Raw genomic sequence first — 22,022 nt, 5'->3', positions numbered from 1 at the left:
GCCTTTCAAGTGAATAGTTTTGTTGTAGGCTATAGGGGTAATATCGTCATGTTTGCGCACGAACGTTTTAGAATCTCATGCAAACTTAAACCCTAACCATGAAAACACATAGTTAAACAGAAAGGCTTTTTCGTGAATTTTTAATGCTTTTCAGTTGGGGCGCTAGAAGTTCATTAGTTCTGGCTTCGGTTATTGCTAGGTATAGTTGCTACATCCTGTGCATATTTTCAGAGATATACAGACATATTACTGTTCCAAAGTCATAGCATTTAACATATATGTATCTTACAACATTCTGCCTATCGGAAAAAACGAAACATTCTCTTTTCAGCTTATGACCGATCTGGCCAGCGATCTAACAACGATTACATGCAGACGCATATTTTTGTCGGAAAAAAATCAGCTTACGATTGCTAAACGTAGAAAGTTCATATTTTTGGCGAGTAGCTAGTACTCAATGTCACTAAAGCTATAAATTTTATTGAGTCAGCTGTAAGATCAAGGTCAACCAACTAAATGACATGTACACCAACTGACAGTTAGTCAGTCGCATTCATATTAACTTACGTTGATTAGAAGTAATGGCTGAAAATGACAGGTGAACATAATATTTGATGAAGTAGATAAAACCCAAGCGTGGTTAGAAAGCAATATCCTTCTTCTTAATGTATTGGCTTTCACGCGGAATTTAAATGAAAATAAATTCATTAGCTGTTTTTCACATATCCAGTCTAAAATTGTCATCCCAATGGAATAAGAGTAAGAGTAATGGATTCTAACTATTCACTGTAACGTTCTAATTATTCACTGTCACGGTAACGTTTTTGTCACTGCGTTAGTGACACATACTCGATGAATTAGCGTGCAGGGCCAGTTGTTCAATACTGGGTCAGCGCTAGCTAACCTTGGCCTAAATTTTATTCCACTGTTTTGGTTTAGAAGTGCTTCTGAACCGCTGATCATTCTAAAAACTTCCAATGCGGCCTATAAGCGTAGAGTATGGGGGGGGGGTCTGAGGGGCTGAAGCTCCCCGGAATGTCTTACTGGGGGGTAGCCCCCCCTAGAGATTCTCCGGAAGGTAATAACCGCATCAGAGCAATGTTGAATCTTTGAAAAGGCATCGTTAAAATACACATTAAACGGTATTATTAGTAAATATAATAATAATTATATCAAACAACTAGGAAAAGCAATTGCGAAATACAGCTTGTTAATTTTATCTTTCACTAGCTACCCACAACAGGTCATAACCAATGGTAAATAATCATTTTCTGCGCCTATCGGCCATATAAACCATGACTACCGATGCAACTATACAATAATATCAAGAGAAAAATTCCTTTTTTTTAAGAAAACCAGAAGAAAACCAAACTCTAAACTTTTAAAAACTTCACAAAATATGGTTCTTGTTGTCCAAGAAAATATTTATGACAAAAGATATTCAACTTTGTAAACAAGAAGAAAATTGATGTAAAGATTTGCTTTAACCGGGTTAAGCTAACCAGCTTTTGAACGCTCGGTGCCAGTGTTCTAACGACCCTGCAGAAGTATTCTAATTTTAGGCGGCGATATTGTTGTGACTCATTAGTTATTCACACAGGGATTTAAAGCGAAAGAGAAACAAATAGTGATTAATTTGTAATCAGGGGGTACGTCACGTTTCATAATTCATATAATCAGGATTCCGCGACTCTTTTAAATCCTACGTCAGCAATACCTCCCTACAATTACATATAATAAGAGTGGTCACATCAATATTTCTGCAATTATAGCTCAATTTTTATGTATACCTGATGCGCGATCCAGCAGTTTTCAGAACAATAGCGCAAACCAATACGTCCGCAATTTGCTGACCAGCGCAAACGACCTGCTATGCAAATTTCCCATACCTGAGACACCCGTCTAGCAACACAATACTTCGTTGTTGGTATTAACGCAAGCCGAAGTTAGCAATCTGCTGAACGGGTTTTTCGGAAGAGATCAGTTGGGAATATTTACCACAGGTAAGACATAACCTTTTATTCTGGACCTGTCACTAAATGTTGGTAAATTTAAGTCATTTAAATTATTGAAATCATATATCAAATGTGAACCTCGCTTCGAATGAGGAAATCGAAAGTGATAATGAAAGAAAGGTACTTCGTAAGTCGGTGCTATTTGTTACGATTTTATGCTGTAATGTACTATTATTCATTTGTTTTAAACATTTGAAATTCTCTTCAGTGTGTTTTTGAATTTTTTTCGCACTGTTCATAGTGTTCTTGTGAATACATAATAAAACTGATATGCTACAGCTAAGATAGCTAGGCAAGCTTAGACAAGAAGATTACGAAAACTAAAAACAATTCAGTTGTGAAAATGCGGATGAATGCAATAACAAGGGTTCGTCAATTCAAATATGCAGTAAAAAAACCTCGCTTATAATAATTAAAAATTTGAAAAGCAAAACCTAATCGTCGTTACATACGCCACTGCATACGTCTGTTGTTAGGGACGCGCTCGCAAAACAAATATCTCATACGGCACAAAGTTGTCATTAAAATGTGGTCCTACGAGTGTCGCCATATACGACGCTTACATGTGAGGGCTGTTTGTGAAAACTGTTTTATCATATATATAACATAAATGGAACACAACGTAACACTTACTTTGTATATGGCTATATAGCCTACTGCAATTTTTTTATCACAGACATACGCATTAACGGCAACACGTCACATGTATCAACAACATGTCTCAATATAAAAATATAAAAGTCAAAATTTATTCATTTCTGAAAATTCCTGACCGGTTATTTCTTTTCATACGACCACACTATATTTAATACATTAGGTTCCAAAAAAGTAAATTGAAATTATTAAAAAGAAGTTGTGTTAGCTAAGTCAATGTTTATACCGTTAGTGTCATCAGGTCTAGACACATAAAGATGGCTGCAATTAGCTCAAAAATTATTATGCATACCTGCTGCGTGATCCAGCATTTTTCAGATGAGTGGCACAAACCAGTACGCCCCCACGAATTTTTAAGCAAATTTCCCATACTTGAGATTCCAGTTGCAACACAACACTTCGTTGTTGGTGATAACGCTGTTAGAAATCTGCTGAAGGGTTCTTTTTAAAAAATTATAAAAGATCAGTAGCAAATACTAACTACAGGTAAGATTTTAGCCTTTTAATCCGCTCCTGTCACTAAACTCTGCAAGTAACAAGGCTGTTTAGGAAATTCTCTACGAAGGATCCTGTACAAAGGCTGTTTAATTAGCTTATTAATCCAATTTCTATAGATCATTCAATCCCTGCATCTCAGTGTTTGCTATTTTGGTTGCTATTTACTTATGGCGTAGTTTCTGTTGGCATATCTATAAACTCTTTGGAGTAAAATTTATCTGTTATTACCGATAGTTTGGTTCAAAATTTATCTCTGCCAATTGTATGACTGTGAATTTCAGTTGTTGATTATAATTATACTTAGAATTTAGATGTCGCGTTTTTTGTATGTACACATATATACATACGCACGTAAAAGTTTAAAATAATTTAAATCAATGAATGAGTAGATGCACAGGGTTGAATTCTTTTGATATTTGGTGTGTTTATTATTATACAACAACTTAGAAGGTTTTACGCACGTGTACGTAAGTGCAAAAAACGCGCGACACATTCGTCCTGATGAACATTTCGATTACATTTACGAGCTTTGATAGAAAATGTATGGCAGCATATAGACTTTATTAACGCATTCACACGTTGATATGTCGCCTGCTTTGTAACTTTTGTTAGAATTTTCGCACGTTTTCGAAGGATCGATAGATCATAAACATTATAATGTCCAATTCTTTTTCATGAAATACATTTCTCGCGTTTGCAACGGCACGAATTTAGCGCGCAGACCAAGGTGGCAGACCATAGTGTGAGGTTTCGCCAGATGTCTAGCTTTGTTGTGATAAAAAGTATTATGTTTCGTTCATATTCAAAATATACCCTCATTATCCGACCACATTCCATGCAAGGGCTACCGCAATCCAAGATAGATTTTAGATACTGTTGATTATATAGTTCCTAATGAGTATGGAAAGCCAATAGTGCAGGAGATCTAATACAGTGTGATTAAATCTCGGTCTCGGACCGTTTTTAAGACATCTTCACCCCACCTCGTTACAATTAATAAACGCACGAAGTTGGACAACATTTGAATATTCGGCAACATTTGAATATTCGGCATTGACTACTAGATTTTTGTAAACGTACACGTGAATTACCTAAGCATCATCGCTTTGTTTTGACGAACATTTCGAACTACATTTACGTCGTTTGATAGGAAACATATGGCAAAATCAAATGTCAGCCGGCCAATGTATAGAAATTGTGAGCACATTCGCACGTTCATATTGTTATTTGTTATCCTGAAGCACATTTCTCGCGTTCGCAACGCTACGAATCTCTCCAAGGATGATAAATTCGTTGGAATATTTAGCACGGACAAATCAAGGCGGCAGACTCTGTTTGAGGTTTCGCCCGATGTCTAGCTTTGTTGTGACTAGAAGTATTATGTTTCGTTTATGCACTGGCGGTCAAAAAGAACTGATCAAAACAAGTTACATGCTCTCGAATAAACGTATAACTGTACCTCTAACAATATATACGAGTAAATATAGACTAGATTACATGCTAAGCTATATGGAATACTAATATTTTGTTGACCCTCCTTTGGCCTTATAATTGATAACAGCGTTACACCTGCGTGGCATACTTTCTGGTGGTAATCTTAGTGGTCAAAAGAAATTCATCCTATGGACAGTCTTTACAGCAACCCACAAACCATGGACGCTTTATGAATAATTCCTTTCTTGCACTATCCCCGTGACAATGTTCCGTAGATTTCCAATAGGGTTAAGGTCTTTTTAGTGTGCACGCCAATCCATTTTTGTCACCCCCTCTTCCTGAAACCATTATTTGACTATCTTGGAAGTGTGGCAGGTTGCATATAATATTATTGAAATATTGCTTGGAATGAGAGAATTATCCAAAATGCCTCTGACGCTCTCTCTATATTCGATTCTTTTTTATGAGTTTGTACCTAAACAGTTCTTTTTGACCGCTAGTGTACAATAAAAGATTGATTGTCGCGATTCCTGTTACATACGACAATAGCAACATTTGAGCAGTTCTTTTTGACCGCCAGTGTATATTCAAAGAAGACGTGCTTGCTAAGCGTTTACTCGAGCTAAATGGCTGCTTTTAGGTTATCTTAAAACGAGGACTATCCTTATAAGAAGGGAATCTGCAAATCGCCCATTTTAAAATATAAATAATAACTATATAGATCGAGCACCAAATTATGCGCGCAGTCCTTTCGTTTTGATCGAGTTCACGGAATATGTGTACTACGGAAGCCCGGAAGTGCCATATGAATTTTGCATTCAACTTGGTTGAACCCGTGGTTGAACGCACAGCCTCGTACCCAGGCGCTTTAATAGTAAATATAAGTATAACGTTGCATCCAGGTATAGAGTTCAGGGGCCGGTTGTATCAAAGGCGTTTAAGCTAAACGGCGTTTAGCTCCTATCCACCGTATAAATTTATTATCCGGCGGATAGTTAAACGCTCGATAAAATTGCGTTGTATGAAGGCCGTTTAGTACAGCGTTTAACTAACCTGCGGATAACTTTAAATTTATCCGGAGAAAACTGGAGAAAACCGGTTATTCCCGGTGGTTGCTAGGCGTTGCTATGCGTCCGAAGCGCGGGAAATTTTGAAAGCAAACAATGGAGGCTAAGCGAGCGAGAAAACCAAACTTTTCCGCCGCGGAATGTGCTTTAATTCTTCAGCTTGCTGAGGAAAATATCAATATCATCCGCGATAAATTTTCAACAACTGTTTCAAACAAGAAAAAAAGCGAAACTTGGCAAAGAATATGCGATCGGGTGAATGCGCTTGGGGTGGCGAAGAGAACTCCGAGTGAGTTAAGAGAGAAGTGGCGGGGGATGAAAGGCGAAGCGAGAAAAGACCTTGGAAAAGAAAAAAATTCTCACAAAAAAACTGGAGGTGAAAGATCCCCCATCAGCCGTTGAAGCCAACAGTCCAGCGAATACTTGAGTTGTTTAGGGGGATGAACCTAGCTTTTGTGGGATACAAGGGGGGATTGAATCAGGTGAGTGGTGTCATGCGCATAATATTACATAAATCAGTGAAATATATGAAGAGAAAGGCGAGCGTCATTGTAAACGTTGTTTTATGTCATTTAAAACGCATATTTTGAATATATCGGCTATAAGTATGGTAGTTTGGAATGTTTAAATCTCGAAATGGCTTACAAAAGACGTACGTCGCATAGTATCTTCTTTCGACAGTGGAAATCCCTACTTTATACGTCGGTCGTGAGGGTCTGAAAGATTTCACTTGATATGTTCATATGTTTAATATAAACACACACATATTTTTCAAAGATAAGTACATTTGTATAGTTTTTAGCTATAATTTTTATATTCAGTAGTCAGTGGCCGGTACTGCATTTACATATTGACACAGGTATCTAGCAGTTCTCAAATATGGTGTTCAATTTCTAGACTCTAGTTTCTTGTAGTCAAATATTGTTTGATTTTTGTAGGAACAAATACAAATTGGGATGCCCTAGATGATCATACCATGGAGCTCCCTTTTGCTGAGGCATGTTCAAGTCTCCCTATTCCTCCACCTGCTGTTGGTGATGTGCCACCATCATTTCTTGAAAAGATTCCACTACCAGTGGTAACAGTCCCTCACCCAGCAACTGTTACAACACCTCCTGCAGATGGTGCAGCAACTATTACTATTACAACACTGCATGAAGCAGCAAACCCAACCCTACAAGCATCTGGCTCAGGAACACTTCCTGCAGAAGACCCAGATATACAGGTAATTGTGGATCAGCCACCCACCAAAAAGCAAAGAAAAGTGACCACACAGGACATCCAATTAGCACAAATGGATGTCCTTATATTGGAGAAGAAGAAAATTGAACTAGAAGTTCAAAATTTAATGCTAGTTCAGGAAAAATTAAGGCTGGAAGTTGAGATGTTGAGAGTTAACACATCATTTGAAAATTGAACAACAATGGTTATTGTTTATTTATTTGTAACATAACATTCATTTGCAAATATCAAGCAGGCTAAATATAAGTGAGTTTTCACCAGCATTAATATAAGAGGCTTTTTACAAATATAATAATAGTATAATACTGAATAAAACTCACTTATTTTTAGAGGAATAAATTTTAATTAACACAATTGAATTGAATGCATGTATATACAATTTAAAAAATTAAGAAATCTTCAAATGTTCTATATAAACAGTTTTATTTGAAATGTGAAATTATTTTATTAAAAGTATGTTGCTGCAATAATTTCGAATTGCTGCTCCAGAATCAATACCATTATAATTGTTGTCCTCTTCTATCAGGAGTTCTTCCTCTTCCTGATCAATTGGCTCATTGTGATCAATGGCAATATTATGCAAAACGCAACATGCGACAACGATGGTGCACACCCTCTCTGGACACAATCTTACTTCACCATGCAAAACATGAAAGCATCGTTTCAGGACCCCAAAAGTCCTCTCAATAATACACCTTGTGACCCTGTGTGCTCGATTAAATCATCGCTGGGGCTGTGTCTGTGGTTCTGGGTATGGGGTCATTAAATAAGGCATACAGGCATAGCCACTATCACCTAAGAGAACACCATTTTCAAAATTGGTCCCTTCTAAATTGCGGCCAATAGATGATGTTCTAAAAATGTGGCTATCATGAGTTGACCCAGGCCATTTGGCGACAATATTGGTAAATTTCCCTACAAGATAAAGTGAAAATAAAGCCTGGTTTCCATATGACGCCGACCTGTCGCCGACTCATTGTCTGTAATCATCCAAGGAGAAAATGATTTCAGAAAGACAAAAGATTTCACTCATCAGTAATCACCGACAATAATACTTTGCCGACGTCGGCGTCATATGGAAACCAGGCTTAAATTTCATTTCTAATTTGAAGAGGGGGGGGGGGCTTCATGGCATAATGTGAGTGCGTGTGTGATTTTCAACCTCTGATTTTCTACCAAGCTATGATGAAAAGTTGTTACAATTATTAATAATAAAATGGACAAGTCAGAGAACAATATTGACTAATTTGACTTCCGGTAAAAAAAATCCATTCACAATCATCCCTATTTACCCTACGAGACTATTTACATTTTTAATGCGCCATATTTAAATAACTGTGGTATAAACAAAATATTTCCTGTACCTTTATGGTCGCAGATTCCTTGTACGTTTATACTGTGGACCCTCTTTCGATTTACGAAATCTGGCTCGTTTTCTGAAGGCGCCTGGATTTTAATGTGTGTGCCGTCAACACAGCCGATTACACACGGAAAGTTTGCAATCTCGTAAAAACCTTGCTTCACGATGTCACGATCTTCTTGTGATTGAGGGAATTTAATGAATTGGTTAATCTTACGACATAGAGCAACAGTAACACGACGTATTATTCGACAAACAGTGGCCTTATCCAAGCTTGCAAGAGTATCTCCGGTCACTTGTTGGAAGCTGCCAGATGCAAGAAACCGAAGTGTTATTAAAACTTGGTGGGTGGCCGAAACAGCGTGAGTACGATTAGTTGCAGGACTGATTTCGTCTCGTACAAGATTGGTTATGTAGACGATGGTTTGCCTACCGAAACGGTATCGTTTTCGCAGCTCATCATCATAATATTGTAAAATGTTGTCAATTTCACGTCTAAAAACTCTGTCCGCTCTTCTATTTACTCGTGGAAGTGCATAAAAATGGATTCCAGGTAATCTGTACAATGCCATTTTAGATGTTTTTTTTTTAATTGACAACGAATTTAAACTTTATCCTCCGGATAGTGACTTAAACGGTCTCAAGGGACCGTTTAAATTTACACGCTGGATAGGCAAATTTTAACCGGTGGATAGTGCTAAACGGATTTGATACAACGCTATTTCTCAAGCGTATAAATTTTATACGGTGGATAGCGAGTTATACGGTGGATAGCGAGTTATACGGTGGATAGCGACTTAAACCACAGGTAGCCCGCTATTGGATTTGCTTTTAGTTAAATATTTTTAAAATACATTCTATGCAAAACGACATGAAGTGTAACCTTCCTTTATTCACTGCTGACATATTATCGCATGCGCCAATTCGTGCGGTGCAGTGTGACCTTTATGTATATATTAATATAAGGTTGGCAACTCTTTGTCGTATTTTCACATTTACGAATTACATACACAAATTACACATGAAAATACTCGTACTTAAACACAAAAATATACACAAAAAACTAAATCTATTTGGGAACTGACTCTCCTAAAACATTTCCGAAACATTTGTTTGTCTTTAAAGCCATTGCAAATATGTGAAATTTACGAAAATACAAACACTTTTTGGTTGAATTTTTTGAAAAGCCTTCGGGATCCCATCACCCTGCCCTACGTCACAGCAAATACGCTATATGATTGGCTGGTTGAGTCCCGTTAACGTAAACAAATTTCAAAATTCAAAACTAAGCCAATCATATTGCGTGTTTGCTGTGACGTAGGGCAGGGTGATGGGATCCCGACGGCTTTTCAAAAAATTCAACCAAAAAGTGTTTGTATTTTCGTAAATTTCACATATTTGCAATGGCTTTAAAGACAAACAAATGTTTCGGAAATGTTTTAGGAGAGTCAGTTCCCAAATAGATTTAGTTTTTTGTGTATATTTTTGTGTTTAAGTACGAGTATTTTCATGTGTAATTTGTGTATGTAATTCGTAAATGTGAAAATACGACAAAGAGTTGCCAACCTTATATTAATAGAGAGCTTTAGATTTGACTACGGCTCCCGCTACGGCTACGAGATTCGTCACTGTGGCGCGAAACAAACGTTGTATGCATGCGCCACCACGTACTGGCATGATAAATCTCTGCAAACACAATAATAAACGCATGTTTATCCCGTCAAATATTTCGGGAATTTTACCCTCACCATTTCCAAAAATACGCGTATTCAAAGGCCACAGTCATGGAAAACATTTCTCTAAATTTTTTTTCTGGAAAAAAAGGAAAAAATGTCAACTTTTATTGCTTTTTAAATCACGTAGTCAGGACTACGAAGTTTTGTTAAAATGCCGTAGTCAGATGAGCGAGGGCTACGTGCCTCTGGCGTCAGTACGAAGTATCACGAATATCACGTCAATGTGACGAATCTCGTAGCCGTAGCGGGAGCCGTAGTCAAATCTAAAGCTCTCTAATATATACATAAAGGTCACACTGCACCGCACGAATTGGCGCATGCGATAATATGTCAGCAGTGAATAAAGGAAGGTTACACTTCATGTCGTTTTGCATAGAATGTATTTTAAAAATATTTAACTAAAAGCAAATCCAATAGCGGGCTACCTGTGCTTAAACGCCTTTGATACAACCGGCCCCAGCTGAAAAAACCAAGCGCGCAAGGGTGCTTGGGGAGGTTTGTTTTAGCGAGGAAGCGCGAGGCAGAAAATGACCCATTTCTGGCAAATTGTTACCGATTCTGGAAAACGCTTGTATTTTGCAGTTTTTATTTTCATTATTTATAATTTTTTTACTGGATCGACTGTCGACAGGCTAGCCAAGTATTATGAACGTTTCCCTTGGCGAAGAATCATCTGAAGGTACTTTTATTTAAATATTTTCCGTCGGAGTGACTATATCGTAGAGCACTCGAATAATCGCCTGCCGTATTTACATATATACTATTGAAAAAAGCGAGCGCATTTCAACATATTAAGAGGTTTCTGTCCATGACATGACAGATAAACTTATACTCCTTTGTTTACAGGTTTAATAATCCGAGGACGTACATGTATTCAACGCGAACATATGGCAACAACTTGAGTTTAAAAGTAAATTGATTTCATACGTGATACTTATTGGATATAATTTGTAACATGAAATGTTCAATATTAATCAACCTATAACATTTTTAAAAACCGGTGTATCTGTAAAAACCTGGATCTAATTCAAGTAATTATAGTATATAATTATATTGTATTGTATTATATTGTATAATTCATTTGATTGTTTCCATGTTGAATTCATTTTCTGCCAGGCGCTAAATTTGGCAAAACCACCCCAAGCACCCCCGCGCGCACCTGGGTACGAGGCTGTTGAACGCATCCAATAAAATGGACTGTAAAATATCAGACCGAGGCTTTTTCGATCGCCGATCCATCAGGAGATGAAAAACAGAGAAATTCTGAATGAAAAAGGCACAAATAAATGCTCAAGAGAGAATTTGATTGCTTTTGAAATTAAAAAAGACGTCCCAGACAGTTTAAACGGTAAACTAAAAAAATTTGATATTTAGTTTTTGTTTTTATCAAATGCGTACCAGGCTACAAATACGAATTTATGCATTTCTTGTTTGTTTCAAGTGCAAATACATACCTTATGCGATACGGGTCTTTACGGAGAAATATCGGACCTCAATCTTTTTGTACAAACCTCACTCTTCGAGTTCAGTTTGTTCAAAAAGACCTCGGCCGATATTTCTCGGTAAAGACCTCGCCCTTGGTTAATAAGAAGTTATTATTCTATTCTGTTCTGTTCACGAAGTTGCTAGTGCGTACGAATTACATAATTTGATTCAAATTTCAAATTCAAAAACAAATTAGACAGCAAGATTTTGAAGAGAATAAAATGTTACAATTTTACCGCCTTGGACTAAAAATGTTGTCTAAACCAAATATTCCATGCAATGGGCTCATCTTTTTGTCCCACCTCGGTAGTACGTACGAGTTCCGTGCCTCGAGGACTCTACCACAAATGCGCAAATCAGACATATAAGAGGGGTCGGTACGTACCTATATGAACAAGCATTGGTTGATGATAAACATAAAACACAATGAAATATAGAAATTGATTGCTAAAAGAACGAATCATAAACACTGTTCACTATTGTTACAAAAAGCCAATCACAAAACTCGTTCATATTAGGTGGATATACTTACTGTATATATAAGAGAGTCAACCCAGCAAGTTTTTTTTCCAATACTAAAACCTTATTTCTATGCCACGGGCCAAAATTATAATACCTCCACTTCAAAATTTGAAAATATAATTATATACAAATATAGTTTATTACACTATGCCTGTCGCCTTCGTCAGCCAATATGTATCGCATAAAATATTTCGGTAAAGCCGTAAAGGCACATTACTCACCTCCAAATTTAACACTGAACAGTTCATTGCCCAGTTATAAGCGGCAGTTAATCAAACCATTGAATTACAAAAATCGCAAAATTTTTTTCGTTAAAATAACAGAATAAAGTTTGCAGCCTCGCATTTGTACCATGTAAATTATCCATGTCTGTAATTTTCGATTTATTTTTATTTATATAATAACGTTAAGAATTCAAGCAATTTCATTGGTCGAGAGCCGTGATCTGTAAGAGGAAAGACGCACGGAATGACTTCACAGATAATAATCGATAATTTTAACGAATTTAATCAGTCATCTCTTGTTTTATTTTGTGAGCCGATTAAATTTTAGTAACAGCTTAAGCCAGCTAATAGCATTTCGTCAATCATATGGATCACGTATGCGTGATATGTGCAAAATTTCTACTTTGACAATTTTCCAAGTGTTGGGGAAACTATTTACTATGATAAGAACAAAAGTTATCTGTTTGTACAAATATACAATTTCACAAATTATCACATCTAATTTCGGCCATGTTTATGCAAAAAGTTTCACGTTTTGTAAATTTCCGAGGACATATAACCAATCAATTGAACTTTAGATATTTTTCAAATTGTTCACGAATAAGACTATCTTATCACCACGTATATCACCTTCTCGCCGTGTTTCATTTTGTGTCTTTCTCGAAGCCTTATGCGGTACTCGGACGACCATCTCTTCCACACGACATCTTTGCACCGTTGGATGTACCTTGCTCGTTTCCGAAGATCGTGATCTGCAATTCCACCTCAATCAATATCCAGGATCACTTCTTCCAACTCTGTGCAAGAAAGATGCCCGTTACCGAAAGATTTGTACAGCGCTTGTTTGATAAGACCTATCAATCTCTTGTACTGGCCACCCGACTAAGGCGCTCGATTCAACTTGAACTGTCACTTGATAGCCATCTTCGCCAACTCATCGTTGAATCTCTCGTCATGCATAATTCGTTTTAGCCACCTCGCTCCAGGAACAAATGTCTTCACATCTGAGTATACTTTCTCCGGCCGTCTATAAACCTTTTCAAGTTGGTAAGGAACTCTTCTGTTCTCAGAGTTTTCGTTATACTTCAAGGTACAGCGCACGCGCCAAGGAGCAGGCGTAGACTAGGATGTAGGCTTTATGTTCTTGCTCGTAATCGATTCCTACGACTTGGGACGGGCTCTCCTGACGATCGATCTCTCGGTAACTTTCCCGGTTGAGGGTTTGGTAATCGTGATGCGTGGAAACGTTTGCAACCAAAACAGTTCTTTCTCACTCGTCTAGCGATTCTTCTTAGTCGTTGGATCAAGTACTCGTTTCAAACCTGGGCTATAGTCAATCCCACCCCCCATGAAGGGACACTTATGGGAATGCGCACCACTAACTTCTCGGTAAAATGGTCTTTGTCTGGGAGGTAGATTGGGTGATCGCCTTGAATGCGACCATGAAAGACAAGAATAACATTACTGGAAGGCTTAGTTTTGCTCGATCTTCCACAGCTCTGCTATGGATCTCAAATTTGGGCACCACAATCAGTGACCTTAATCAAACGCGTGGAAAGACTTCAAAGACGCGCAACAAAGTACGTTCTAAATCTGCCCTTCCGTTGTGACACAACCTACAACCAGAGACTCGCACTTTTAGACCTCCTCCCATTGTGCTACTGGCATGAATTTCAAGATATGATAACCTTCTACAAACTAACGCATGGCATCATGACCATTGACAATGATTTAATACAGTCGTCACCCAATAACAACAGAAGAGATACCAGGTCGTCTGATCCTAATCATCTGTCATTTACAATGGTACAATGCAAGACCACTACCTACCAAAGGTCATTTCTCAACCGAACAAAGAGATTATGGAACGTACTACCAAAGAGTTTGACAAACAATAACATCAGTTTAGGACAATTCAAAAACGGACTTTCTAAATATTACAAGTTAGCACTGGAAGACGTTTTTGACGTTGATGACCCAAGGACATGGAAATCTATATGTTTGTTTTGTAACAAATCTCGTAATCTGTCCTGTCAAATATCGTGCTGTTATTAGATTTGTGTTTGTTGTATAGTATTAGTATAGTTTATGGGGCTGCTGTAATTGGTGAAAACTGTAGCGTGCACCCTTCCAATTTTCCATATTGTATATTGTTGTAAATATATTGGTAAATGTTGCATATTACTTGGCAAAGTTAAATAAAACAAAATAAAACAAAAATTCCGCTGTGTTCTTGTTTCTTTCTTGTACTCTCGCGACCCACCACAAAGTGGTAGCCACTTTGGCCCTTTCCACCAGGGGTGCCCTTTTTCGCTGACCTTTCCTCCCCTGCTACCCAAGTTGGCAGGATTCTCTTCGTTGGATATGTGTCGCCACTGAATGTAATATTTCTCCTGTACGTGATCCATATACCTAAATCTTTTTCTTTTTCTGTGACCATCAGGGACTTGTTATTGATCTTGTTATTGATCATCGCTAATCACTGTAGTTAATTCCTTAACTATATAATTAGTTAACTACACGACTTAATAACTGCGTTGCACAAAACCTAGTTTGTCGGATGATTAATTAATCACGTGGTTAACTTGCGTACATTGTACGCAAGTACATCGAGTGATTTCAGTCTCGATATGAAATTTCTCCATTGTATTGCTTAATATTAGATTGTAAATTCCAACCAAATTGGTTGAAGTCCAAAACATCATTTCTATACGACGCATTTCCCATTTTTGGGTTTCACTTTGACTTTGTAGAGCAATGCAGGCGAGGCGTAAGAACCCCCCCCCCGGATGTAGAATATTAATTTTGTCCGGATTTTCTGCCCATTCTATCAGGTCGCGCGCCTGGCAAATCTGTGCAGTTCACTGACACCATTGATACTGCACAAGTTGACTAAGCATTGTCAGATTTAAAGAACTTTCTTTTTAATATGCAATGTTAAAAACAATAGGACGATTCGGAAATAAATATATTGTCGAATGGAATAGCACATCTTAACATATTTGAGAAATTTAGCGATGGTGGTGGCCAACTGACTCAACTCTATCATTTATTATCATCTATCACTTCATTGTCCTCAACATTCCCAAGCAATATGGTAATAAAATATTTTTGTTTCATAGGTTTTTAAATACATTTGAATGGCAATGGAAACGAATCCTGATGAATTGAAACCTTTGCCAGCTTCAGCTGAAGATTTTATGGAGGAAATGAGATTATTTGAAAACCTTCATCGGGACTCCGACCCACCTCCCAGAGCAAAGCTTTACCACTGTTTACTCTCGAGTGCAAAGATAAAACGTCCATGTAATTCTGCCATGATTTTGTTGGTAGGAAGTAGTGGGGTTGGGAAGTCGTCTACAATAAACCATTTACTTGATACAGGAGAAGGAACTCCTGTTGCGGTCACCAGTAGTTCCAAGTCCGAAACTAAAACCACCAGAGAATACATTCTTACCACTGACAACCAAGATTACGCAGTTTGTGATTTAAAAATGGGTATTATAGATACACCAGGATTTAATGATGATGATGCTGGTGTGAAGCAAGATGCTTGTAATTTCGTTTCCATTAAAAGATTTTTTGAAACACATCCAGGCTTACCAAATCAGCTTACTTATCCAAATCTTGTATTTTTGGTGGTTAACGTCCTTACTACCCGGATCGAGCGTGAGAAGAGCAGTTTTTCCAAATGCCTTAGGGGGATTAAATTGCTCAAAGTGGTTGACACAAGTCATCCAAATCTTGTTGTGATTGCAACATTTTGCTGCTCTTTTGGTCACCGGAATGTGAAAAAATGGGAAAAAAAGATACAAGAAAAGAAAGATGCAATTTCAGCTACCGTGTTTAACGTGCTTGGCGTCTCTGCACCTGTGGTATTGATAGAAAATGACTTCGATGACCATGAACTTGAGAAAGCAGGTGATTTTACAATTCTACCGAATAGCGAGAGACAGCCTAAGAACTTATACGACGCCTGTGCGGAGCTTCTTGATCGAAATAAAGATCGCTTTGGCCTATTAGCGTTTAATTCTTGTTTCACAAGAGCTAAAAAGGACCCAACAGAAGAAGGTCATAAAGTTGAGGCGAAGGATTCTCAAAGTGAAGAATTGTCTGATGAAGAGGAAGAATTTTCAAATGCTTTTAGCGATGATGCAAAAGGAGGTTGGTATTATATATTGTTTTTGGAGTTATTTTAAATATTTTTTATTGCCAATTTCCTTTAAAAAGACAATTTTAATTGGTAAAAATCGATTTTAAGGTTTGAATCGAGTCGGCATGTTTGTGAACGACTATGTGAAAGAAAACAAACTCGACAAAACACAACAAGAGAAAGTTTTAAAACTTGGTATCTGGATGAACTCTATGGGTTTGTCAAAGGAAGGAAGATTACAGTCTGTATCACTGGCAGCAATAAATTGTCTTTATGACGGAGAGATTACCGATCATTGTTTTAAAATGCTTCAACAGAAATTTGGAATTAAAAATGAAAGTGATTCATCTTTTTCAGGTATTAAATCTTTTTATGTTTTCATAACTGTCATGCTTCTAATAAAGTATTTAATCGTGGTCAGAAATCACAGGTCAGTAACTATCAACGCATTAATTCTGCTTTCGAAATCGTCCGCTGCGGTTTGATCTTTTTCCAAGGCGTCCAACTTTGCACTGCGAAGTCGTTTCTCACTCGCTTTCTTTTCCATTTGGCTTCGGCATCGCCGAACCAGAAAAATCATTACTGGACGCGCACTGGTTCGAAATCACGCTGGTTTCGAGCTCGTCCATGATTTTCATAGCTGGATATTTCCTCTATCCAGGAAATATTTCGCGGATAAACTAGTCAAGAGTAATTCACAATTACCATAAATAGCTGGATTGGCATCGATTGAAACTCGATGTGGCCGAAAAAGAAAGATATTTGAAGAAAAATTTTTGTTCGAAACGATCAGCAAACCAAAACGGTATCTAGCGAAACGTGTTATGATCAGCGCAGCACATGCGTGCTCATGGAATCTCTGCGGTGGTAAGACTGATGGAATATATTTCTGCTTGCCGATGTTTGCCCGAGCATTTTTCCGATCGTTCCCGATGATGTCATCAACACCACGCGTCGCGTGACCTGATGTTTGCCCGAACATTTTCCGACCATTTCCGATGATGTCATCAACCCCGCGCGTCGCGTATTTTTGGCGCTGGATAGGGAGGTTTACCTACCACCGGCAAAAAACCGGGAAATTTTCAAATATTTTTTAGATATTTCCCTTTAAGCTTAACTCTCGAAATTTCCACACGAAATATAACTTTTTTATTGTTTTAATTTCATATACGGCTCAACATTTGGGGACAAATAATTCAACTCATAACTCAGAAAAAGTAAAAAGCACTGGCTTCAATTTTTCTAAGTTATCATTCCAACGTCCCAAAGGCACAACAGTGGACTACACAGATGAACACAGAGGTGGAACTCGCGGCGAATCTTGTCCCCTGTTTTTAATGCGCATGCGCTAGGCTCTGGCAAGTGTTTTTGCACTTTTTAAAAAGGAAAATTCGATTTTTTAGCAGAAAAAAATGTAATTTTAAAGCCAATTAAGGGTCTTTTGCTCTTGGTCTCTTTTGACAATTTTTTTTTATCTTTCCGACATTGCTCCTTTTGGATTAAAAATGACTGCGATAATACGAATTAAAACGGTAAAAAACGGTAAATACAACTACGAGGAGTGTGATTTTCACACGAAGCTTCTAGAACTGCCAGGTAAAAATTCAAAGTTTGGTATTTCATCTAATAAATGTAGGTCTATATGACTATATTTCGCCAACATGCAGTCGTATTTTTTTCTAGATGGCAAAACAATCTTCTTAAAGTTAACTTTTGAGCAGATGACATATCAAGTCATTTAGTTCTACTGTTCAAGATAGCAAGTTAGATGGCTATTAAAAAACGTTTTACAACGTATACGCAGTTTACTGATATTTGTGAACCCTATTATGTCTCCTATGTGTACTATTATTTCACTTTGGACTCTTCGGACCCTCTTCGGGCCGGTACCAATGGAAATTCTTGAACTAAATTATCTAGCAGCAGCAGCAAGGTTAGACAACGGTTCTACAGATATATAGCTTGCATATTAGTATAAGAAATTTATGTTAGGTAAGCTTTTATATTACCATTTTTATGCATTCACTGTTCAAATTATTTAGGCTTGGTCTAAATTCATTCATGTAATTAATCTCAACAAAAAGCCTTGTTCTTGAATCTATCCATGCAATGCACATTCTACAACATTAAAACTCCATGTAAAAGGGAAGGTTAGGACACATTGAGTTCATCACCATATTATAGTTTCAGAGCACAAAATATTTATATTTTTCATTAAATATTCACATCAAAAAATTGGAAAATAGCTTTCAATCTTCTCATGGAAGCCACACAGAATTGAATAGATTAGATTGGAAATTGATTTGCATGTCCTTCATGAATATTACAATCATGTATGAACTGAAGTTAATATCTGTTGGCATTTGCCATTTGTGTGTGAATTTGGATTTATACTCATGTAAAAAGTATTGTATATATAGGTAAAAGTTGTATTTGTTTATTGTAAATCCTTTGAATTCAAGTTCAAGATTCGAATAAAAAACATGTAGTTTTTGCTAGCTTTATGGCAGAATAAATTATTTTCAAAGAAATTTTTTCGTGTGTTTTGAATTGTAGAAATAACATATCAATCATGCTTGTTTTAAGATCAGCTCAGATGTTTTCTGGATGGAAAAATAACTGCCTAATTTCTAATCGATGTTGGCAATCAGCTTGATATTTATAAAGAAAATCATTCGTGCTTGTATTTCTTACCTCTTTATTAACCTAACGCATATATTTTTTTAAAAAAAAACATTTACCGTTTGTTTTTAAGATTTAGGCCAATAAAAAGAGATCAATAGAGCCAGCTTTAAAATATTAACATTTTTCGTCTTTCGAACACCTTTTTCCTTTACTTTAGAGTCAAAATACACTTGCCAGAGCAATTTGCGTGGCGCGTGAAATAGCGTAGGCAGGGGGACAGCAACATCAAAGGGTTCCGCCGCGAGTTCCATAACTGTATATCATTAAATTGTGCCAAAAGGGCGGAAATGTGAAACCGAAACAACTTCAAGAGAACAATTCAAAATTGTAATGTTCATCACAATTATTGAATTCGGTTTTCACATTATATGAAGAATTATCAAGCCTTAGTTTGTTATTATCCACCGCAGTCTTCGTCTTCGGTTAATAATCACAAACTTCGGCTTGATATTTAACAGTTATTCTGCGAACTCGAGTGGCTGTCGGCCATATACGACGAGAGTGAGCAGAATAACTGTTTTATTATATACACAAACTTTGTCGCCCTTTCGATGCATTTTGGTGTGCTATTATCAACTAAAGCTTGGATTTCTATTTCACTCAACTTCCCAAATCTTTCAGCCATTTTGTCTGCTTTCTCTACAAGACAGATATGAGCTAATATCTGTCTAGTAACCAACCAATGAAATTGCAGCATACCTAATATCTGGCGCTTGTGTATATTGTATATAATAATAAAGAATTATTATATACACAAGCGCCAGATATTAGGTATGCTGCAATTTCATTAGTTGGCTACTAGACAGATATTATAGCTCAAATCTGTCTAGTATAGAAAGTAAACAAAATGGCTGAAAGACTTCGGGAGTTGAGTGAAATAGAAATCTAAGCTTTAGCTGATAATAGCACACCAAAATGCACCGAAAGGGCGACAAAGTTTGTGTATATAATAAAACGTCAGCTCAACGTCAGCTATAACTATCAGCTCATATACGACTCGAGTTCGCAGAATAACTGTTAAATATCATGTTCAACTTCATTCAAAAATTGTAAATTATTACACTGACGAAGCCCCAGGTTTACGGACCGAAAGCCTTGCAATAGTAAATACTTACGTGGTGTACCTCCCAGTTAATTTACTTATTTGATGTCACCACGCAAACGTATAAGAATATTATGACTAGTTTCATGTTATTGTAATAATTATACTCCATTTTACCTTTTATATTTCAAAATCATTTTACGCCTCAACTCGCATAAGCTAGGTGGATCATACATGTAAACATCCCATTAAGAGCGATTTTGTTTCTTTTATAGCTGACGTGGTTGGCCGAGGATATAATATCTTATTGGACAAAAGTGTCACCACTGATATTTTTAAGTTATCAGCTGTAAATGAAACAAAGTATGGTTTTAATATCCCTACTTGCGCTGAAATCGTCAAAGTCAACGAGACTCGGGAATTTCAAATGAACTTTCAGTCCGATGAATTGCATGTAAAGCATAGATTGAAATGTCTCGGCGTAAGCCTTGATTTTGCACAGAACATATTGAGAATGGCGCCTAAGTTCGAAGCAAGTGCAAATCAGAAGGAAAATGGTAGTAGCAAGTCTACGAAGACCACCACGATTTCATTGCAAGAATATCGAATTGCTAAGATTATTATTGGAAATTTCGAGTCCCAGAAGATCTCCACCACAGATGATTTTGTGTCTGCTGTTGAAAAATTACCTGACCAATACACAGGCGACGAAAAATGCAAGCACGATTTTATGAATTTTTTTAATCGTTTCGGTCATTTCGTGGTCACTTCAGCTTATGTTGGAGGAGCAGTTGAGGTAAAAACCTTCACTGAAGGTTTGGAAGCATCAAAACAAGATGATAACTCAGTAGATGGATCAGTTGGTGCGGATCTAAGTGGAGTTATCGGGACTAAAGTGGGTCCCAAGTACCAAGTATCGACAGAGATGGCAAAGAAGACTGTCTTGGATAAAACAGAAACACGGTGGAATGGAGGGCGAAGTGCCTTGCATACAAAGAGCACACTATTCTCTGAAGAGAAATTCCTGGAGTGGAAGTTGTCCCTGCCCAAAGAGCCAGCGATGTTGACTACTGAAATGAATCTAGAGAATATTTCTAATGTAGTCGCCACTATTGATAAGAAGAAAGGGGAAGTTTGCCATCAAGCATTGCGTGGTCTTTTTGATGATAAAGATCTGCAACCGGTTCATGATGAAAAAGAGAAATGTCAATTGGAAGAAAAAAAGAATGAGGAGAAAGACATGGAAGAGCAACGTAGAGAAGTATCAAACACGAGAGAAGAATCAATAAAGGAGCCTGATACTGAGGGATGGAAAGAAAACGTCACAGGAAATCGTTACTTATTTGGTGGAGGAGTTATTGTGGTACTGGCTTTGGCTGTTATACGTTTTTTATTTAATCGCTAAAGGATCGTGGATATATTACATCGTGTTCAAATACGTTGTTGTGTGCCTGAAATTTAAAGAGTGTTGGTTCTATTAATTAATACTCGACTTGGTAGTTATAAGTCCCGTAAATCATATAAAAAAAGGACATGTACTATTGTTAATCACTATTCACTAAACCTTGATTGTCGTCGTGTCCTTATCACTTACAGCTACGCTTAAAGTTCGTGCTAATTGATCGGCGGCGACTAGACTGTTAGAAAAAACTGAGAATCTTTCCTTTGGAGATTTAATTACTACTCTAAGTGTCTATTAACGTCTAGAAGTCTATTAACTTCCACTAATGATTTCGTTCAACAATAGAAATTTTCCTTCCAGGGTATGTATAACTAGGTATGTGAATATTGTTGTAAAAATAATTTACACATCAACTTAGTCTTAACTATTTTAGTTTTTAGTCTAGCTGATATATTAAACAGCCGCACAGTCTGATGTGTCATGTAGAAATATTTAGACGCGAA

The 22,022-nt window shown here is 37.1% G+C and overlaps 2 protein-coding genes and 1 pseudogene across 3 annotated transcripts; 2 read left to right on the top strand and 1 right to left on the bottom strand.

Annotated features, from left to right (window-relative positions):
• Positions 1-1,916: 1,916 nt before the first annotated feature.
• LOC114536605 lies at positions 1,917-22,014 on the top strand. Of its 2 annotated transcripts, none has more exons than XM_028557962.1 (4): positions 1,917-2,003; positions 15,360-16,401; positions 16,499-16,747; positions 20,393-22,014. In XM_028557962.1, exons 2-4 carry the CDS (start codon positions 15,378-15,380, stop codon positions 21,520-21,522), a joined length of 2,403 nt encoding a protein of 800 aa, XP_028413763.1. In that variant the 5' UTR covers positions 1,917-2,003; positions 15,360-15,377; the 3' UTR covers positions 21,523-22,014. The 2 variants fall into 2 exon arrangements, with proteins under 2 accessions (XP_028413763.1, XP_028413762.1); XM_028557961.1 differs by lacking the exon at positions 1,917-2,003 and adding an exon at positions 3,066-3,155.
• On the top strand, positions 5,528-7,550 carry LOC114536626 (annotated as a pseudogene).
• LOC114536607 (putative nuclease HARBI1) lies at positions 7,591-9,021 on the bottom strand. The gene is made up of 2 exons (XM_028557963.1): positions 8,275-9,021; positions 7,591-7,825 (listed from the first exon to the last, which is right to left on the bottom strand). The coding sequence occupies exons 1-2, from the start codon at positions 8,840-8,842 to the stop codon at positions 7,632-7,634; spliced, it is 762 nt and encodes a 253-aa protein (XP_028413764.1). The 5' UTR covers positions 8,843-9,021; the 3' UTR covers positions 7,591-7,631.
• Positions 22,015-22,022: the final 8 nt, after the last annotated feature.

Source organism: Dendronephthya gigantea, unplaced genomic scaffold (genome assembly GCF_004324835.1).
Source record: "Dendronephthya gigantea isolate DGI-Jeju-01 unplaced genomic scaffold, DenGig_1.0 000141F, whole genome shotgun sequence".
In the NCBI taxonomy this organism is placed as follows: domain Eukaryota; kingdom Metazoa; phylum Cnidaria; class Anthozoa; order Malacalcyonacea; family Nephtheidae; genus Dendronephthya; species Dendronephthya gigantea.
Note: the sequence above shows the minus strand (reverse complement) of the source record. Positions and strands in the feature narration are given on the sequence as shown.

What these genes read in the sequence shown, in the direction of transcription:
- LOC114536607 (XM_028557963.1), bottom strand. Translation starts at nt 8,842, where the DNA reads ATGGCATTGTACAGATTACCTGGAATCCATTTTTATGCACTTCCACGA. An exon ending in AGGAATCTGCGACCATAAAG is followed by an intron (nt 7,826 to 8,274) that starts GTACAGGAAATA and finishes TTTATCTTGTAG; the next exon opens with GGAAATTTACCAATATTGTC.
- LOC114536605 (XM_028557962.1), top strand. Translation starts at nt 15,378, where the DNA reads ATGGCAATGGAAACGAATCCTGATGAATTGAAACCTTTGCCAGCTTCA. An exon ending in TAGCGATGATGCAAAAGGAG is followed by an intron (nt 16,402 to 16,498) that starts GTTGGTATTATA and finishes ATCGATTTTAAG; the next exon opens with GTTTGAATCGAGTCGGCATG. An exon ending in AAGTGATTCATCTTTTTCAG is followed by an intron (nt 16,748 to 20,392) that starts GTATTAAATCTT and finishes TTTCTTTTATAG; the next exon opens with CTGACGTGGTTGGCCGAGGA.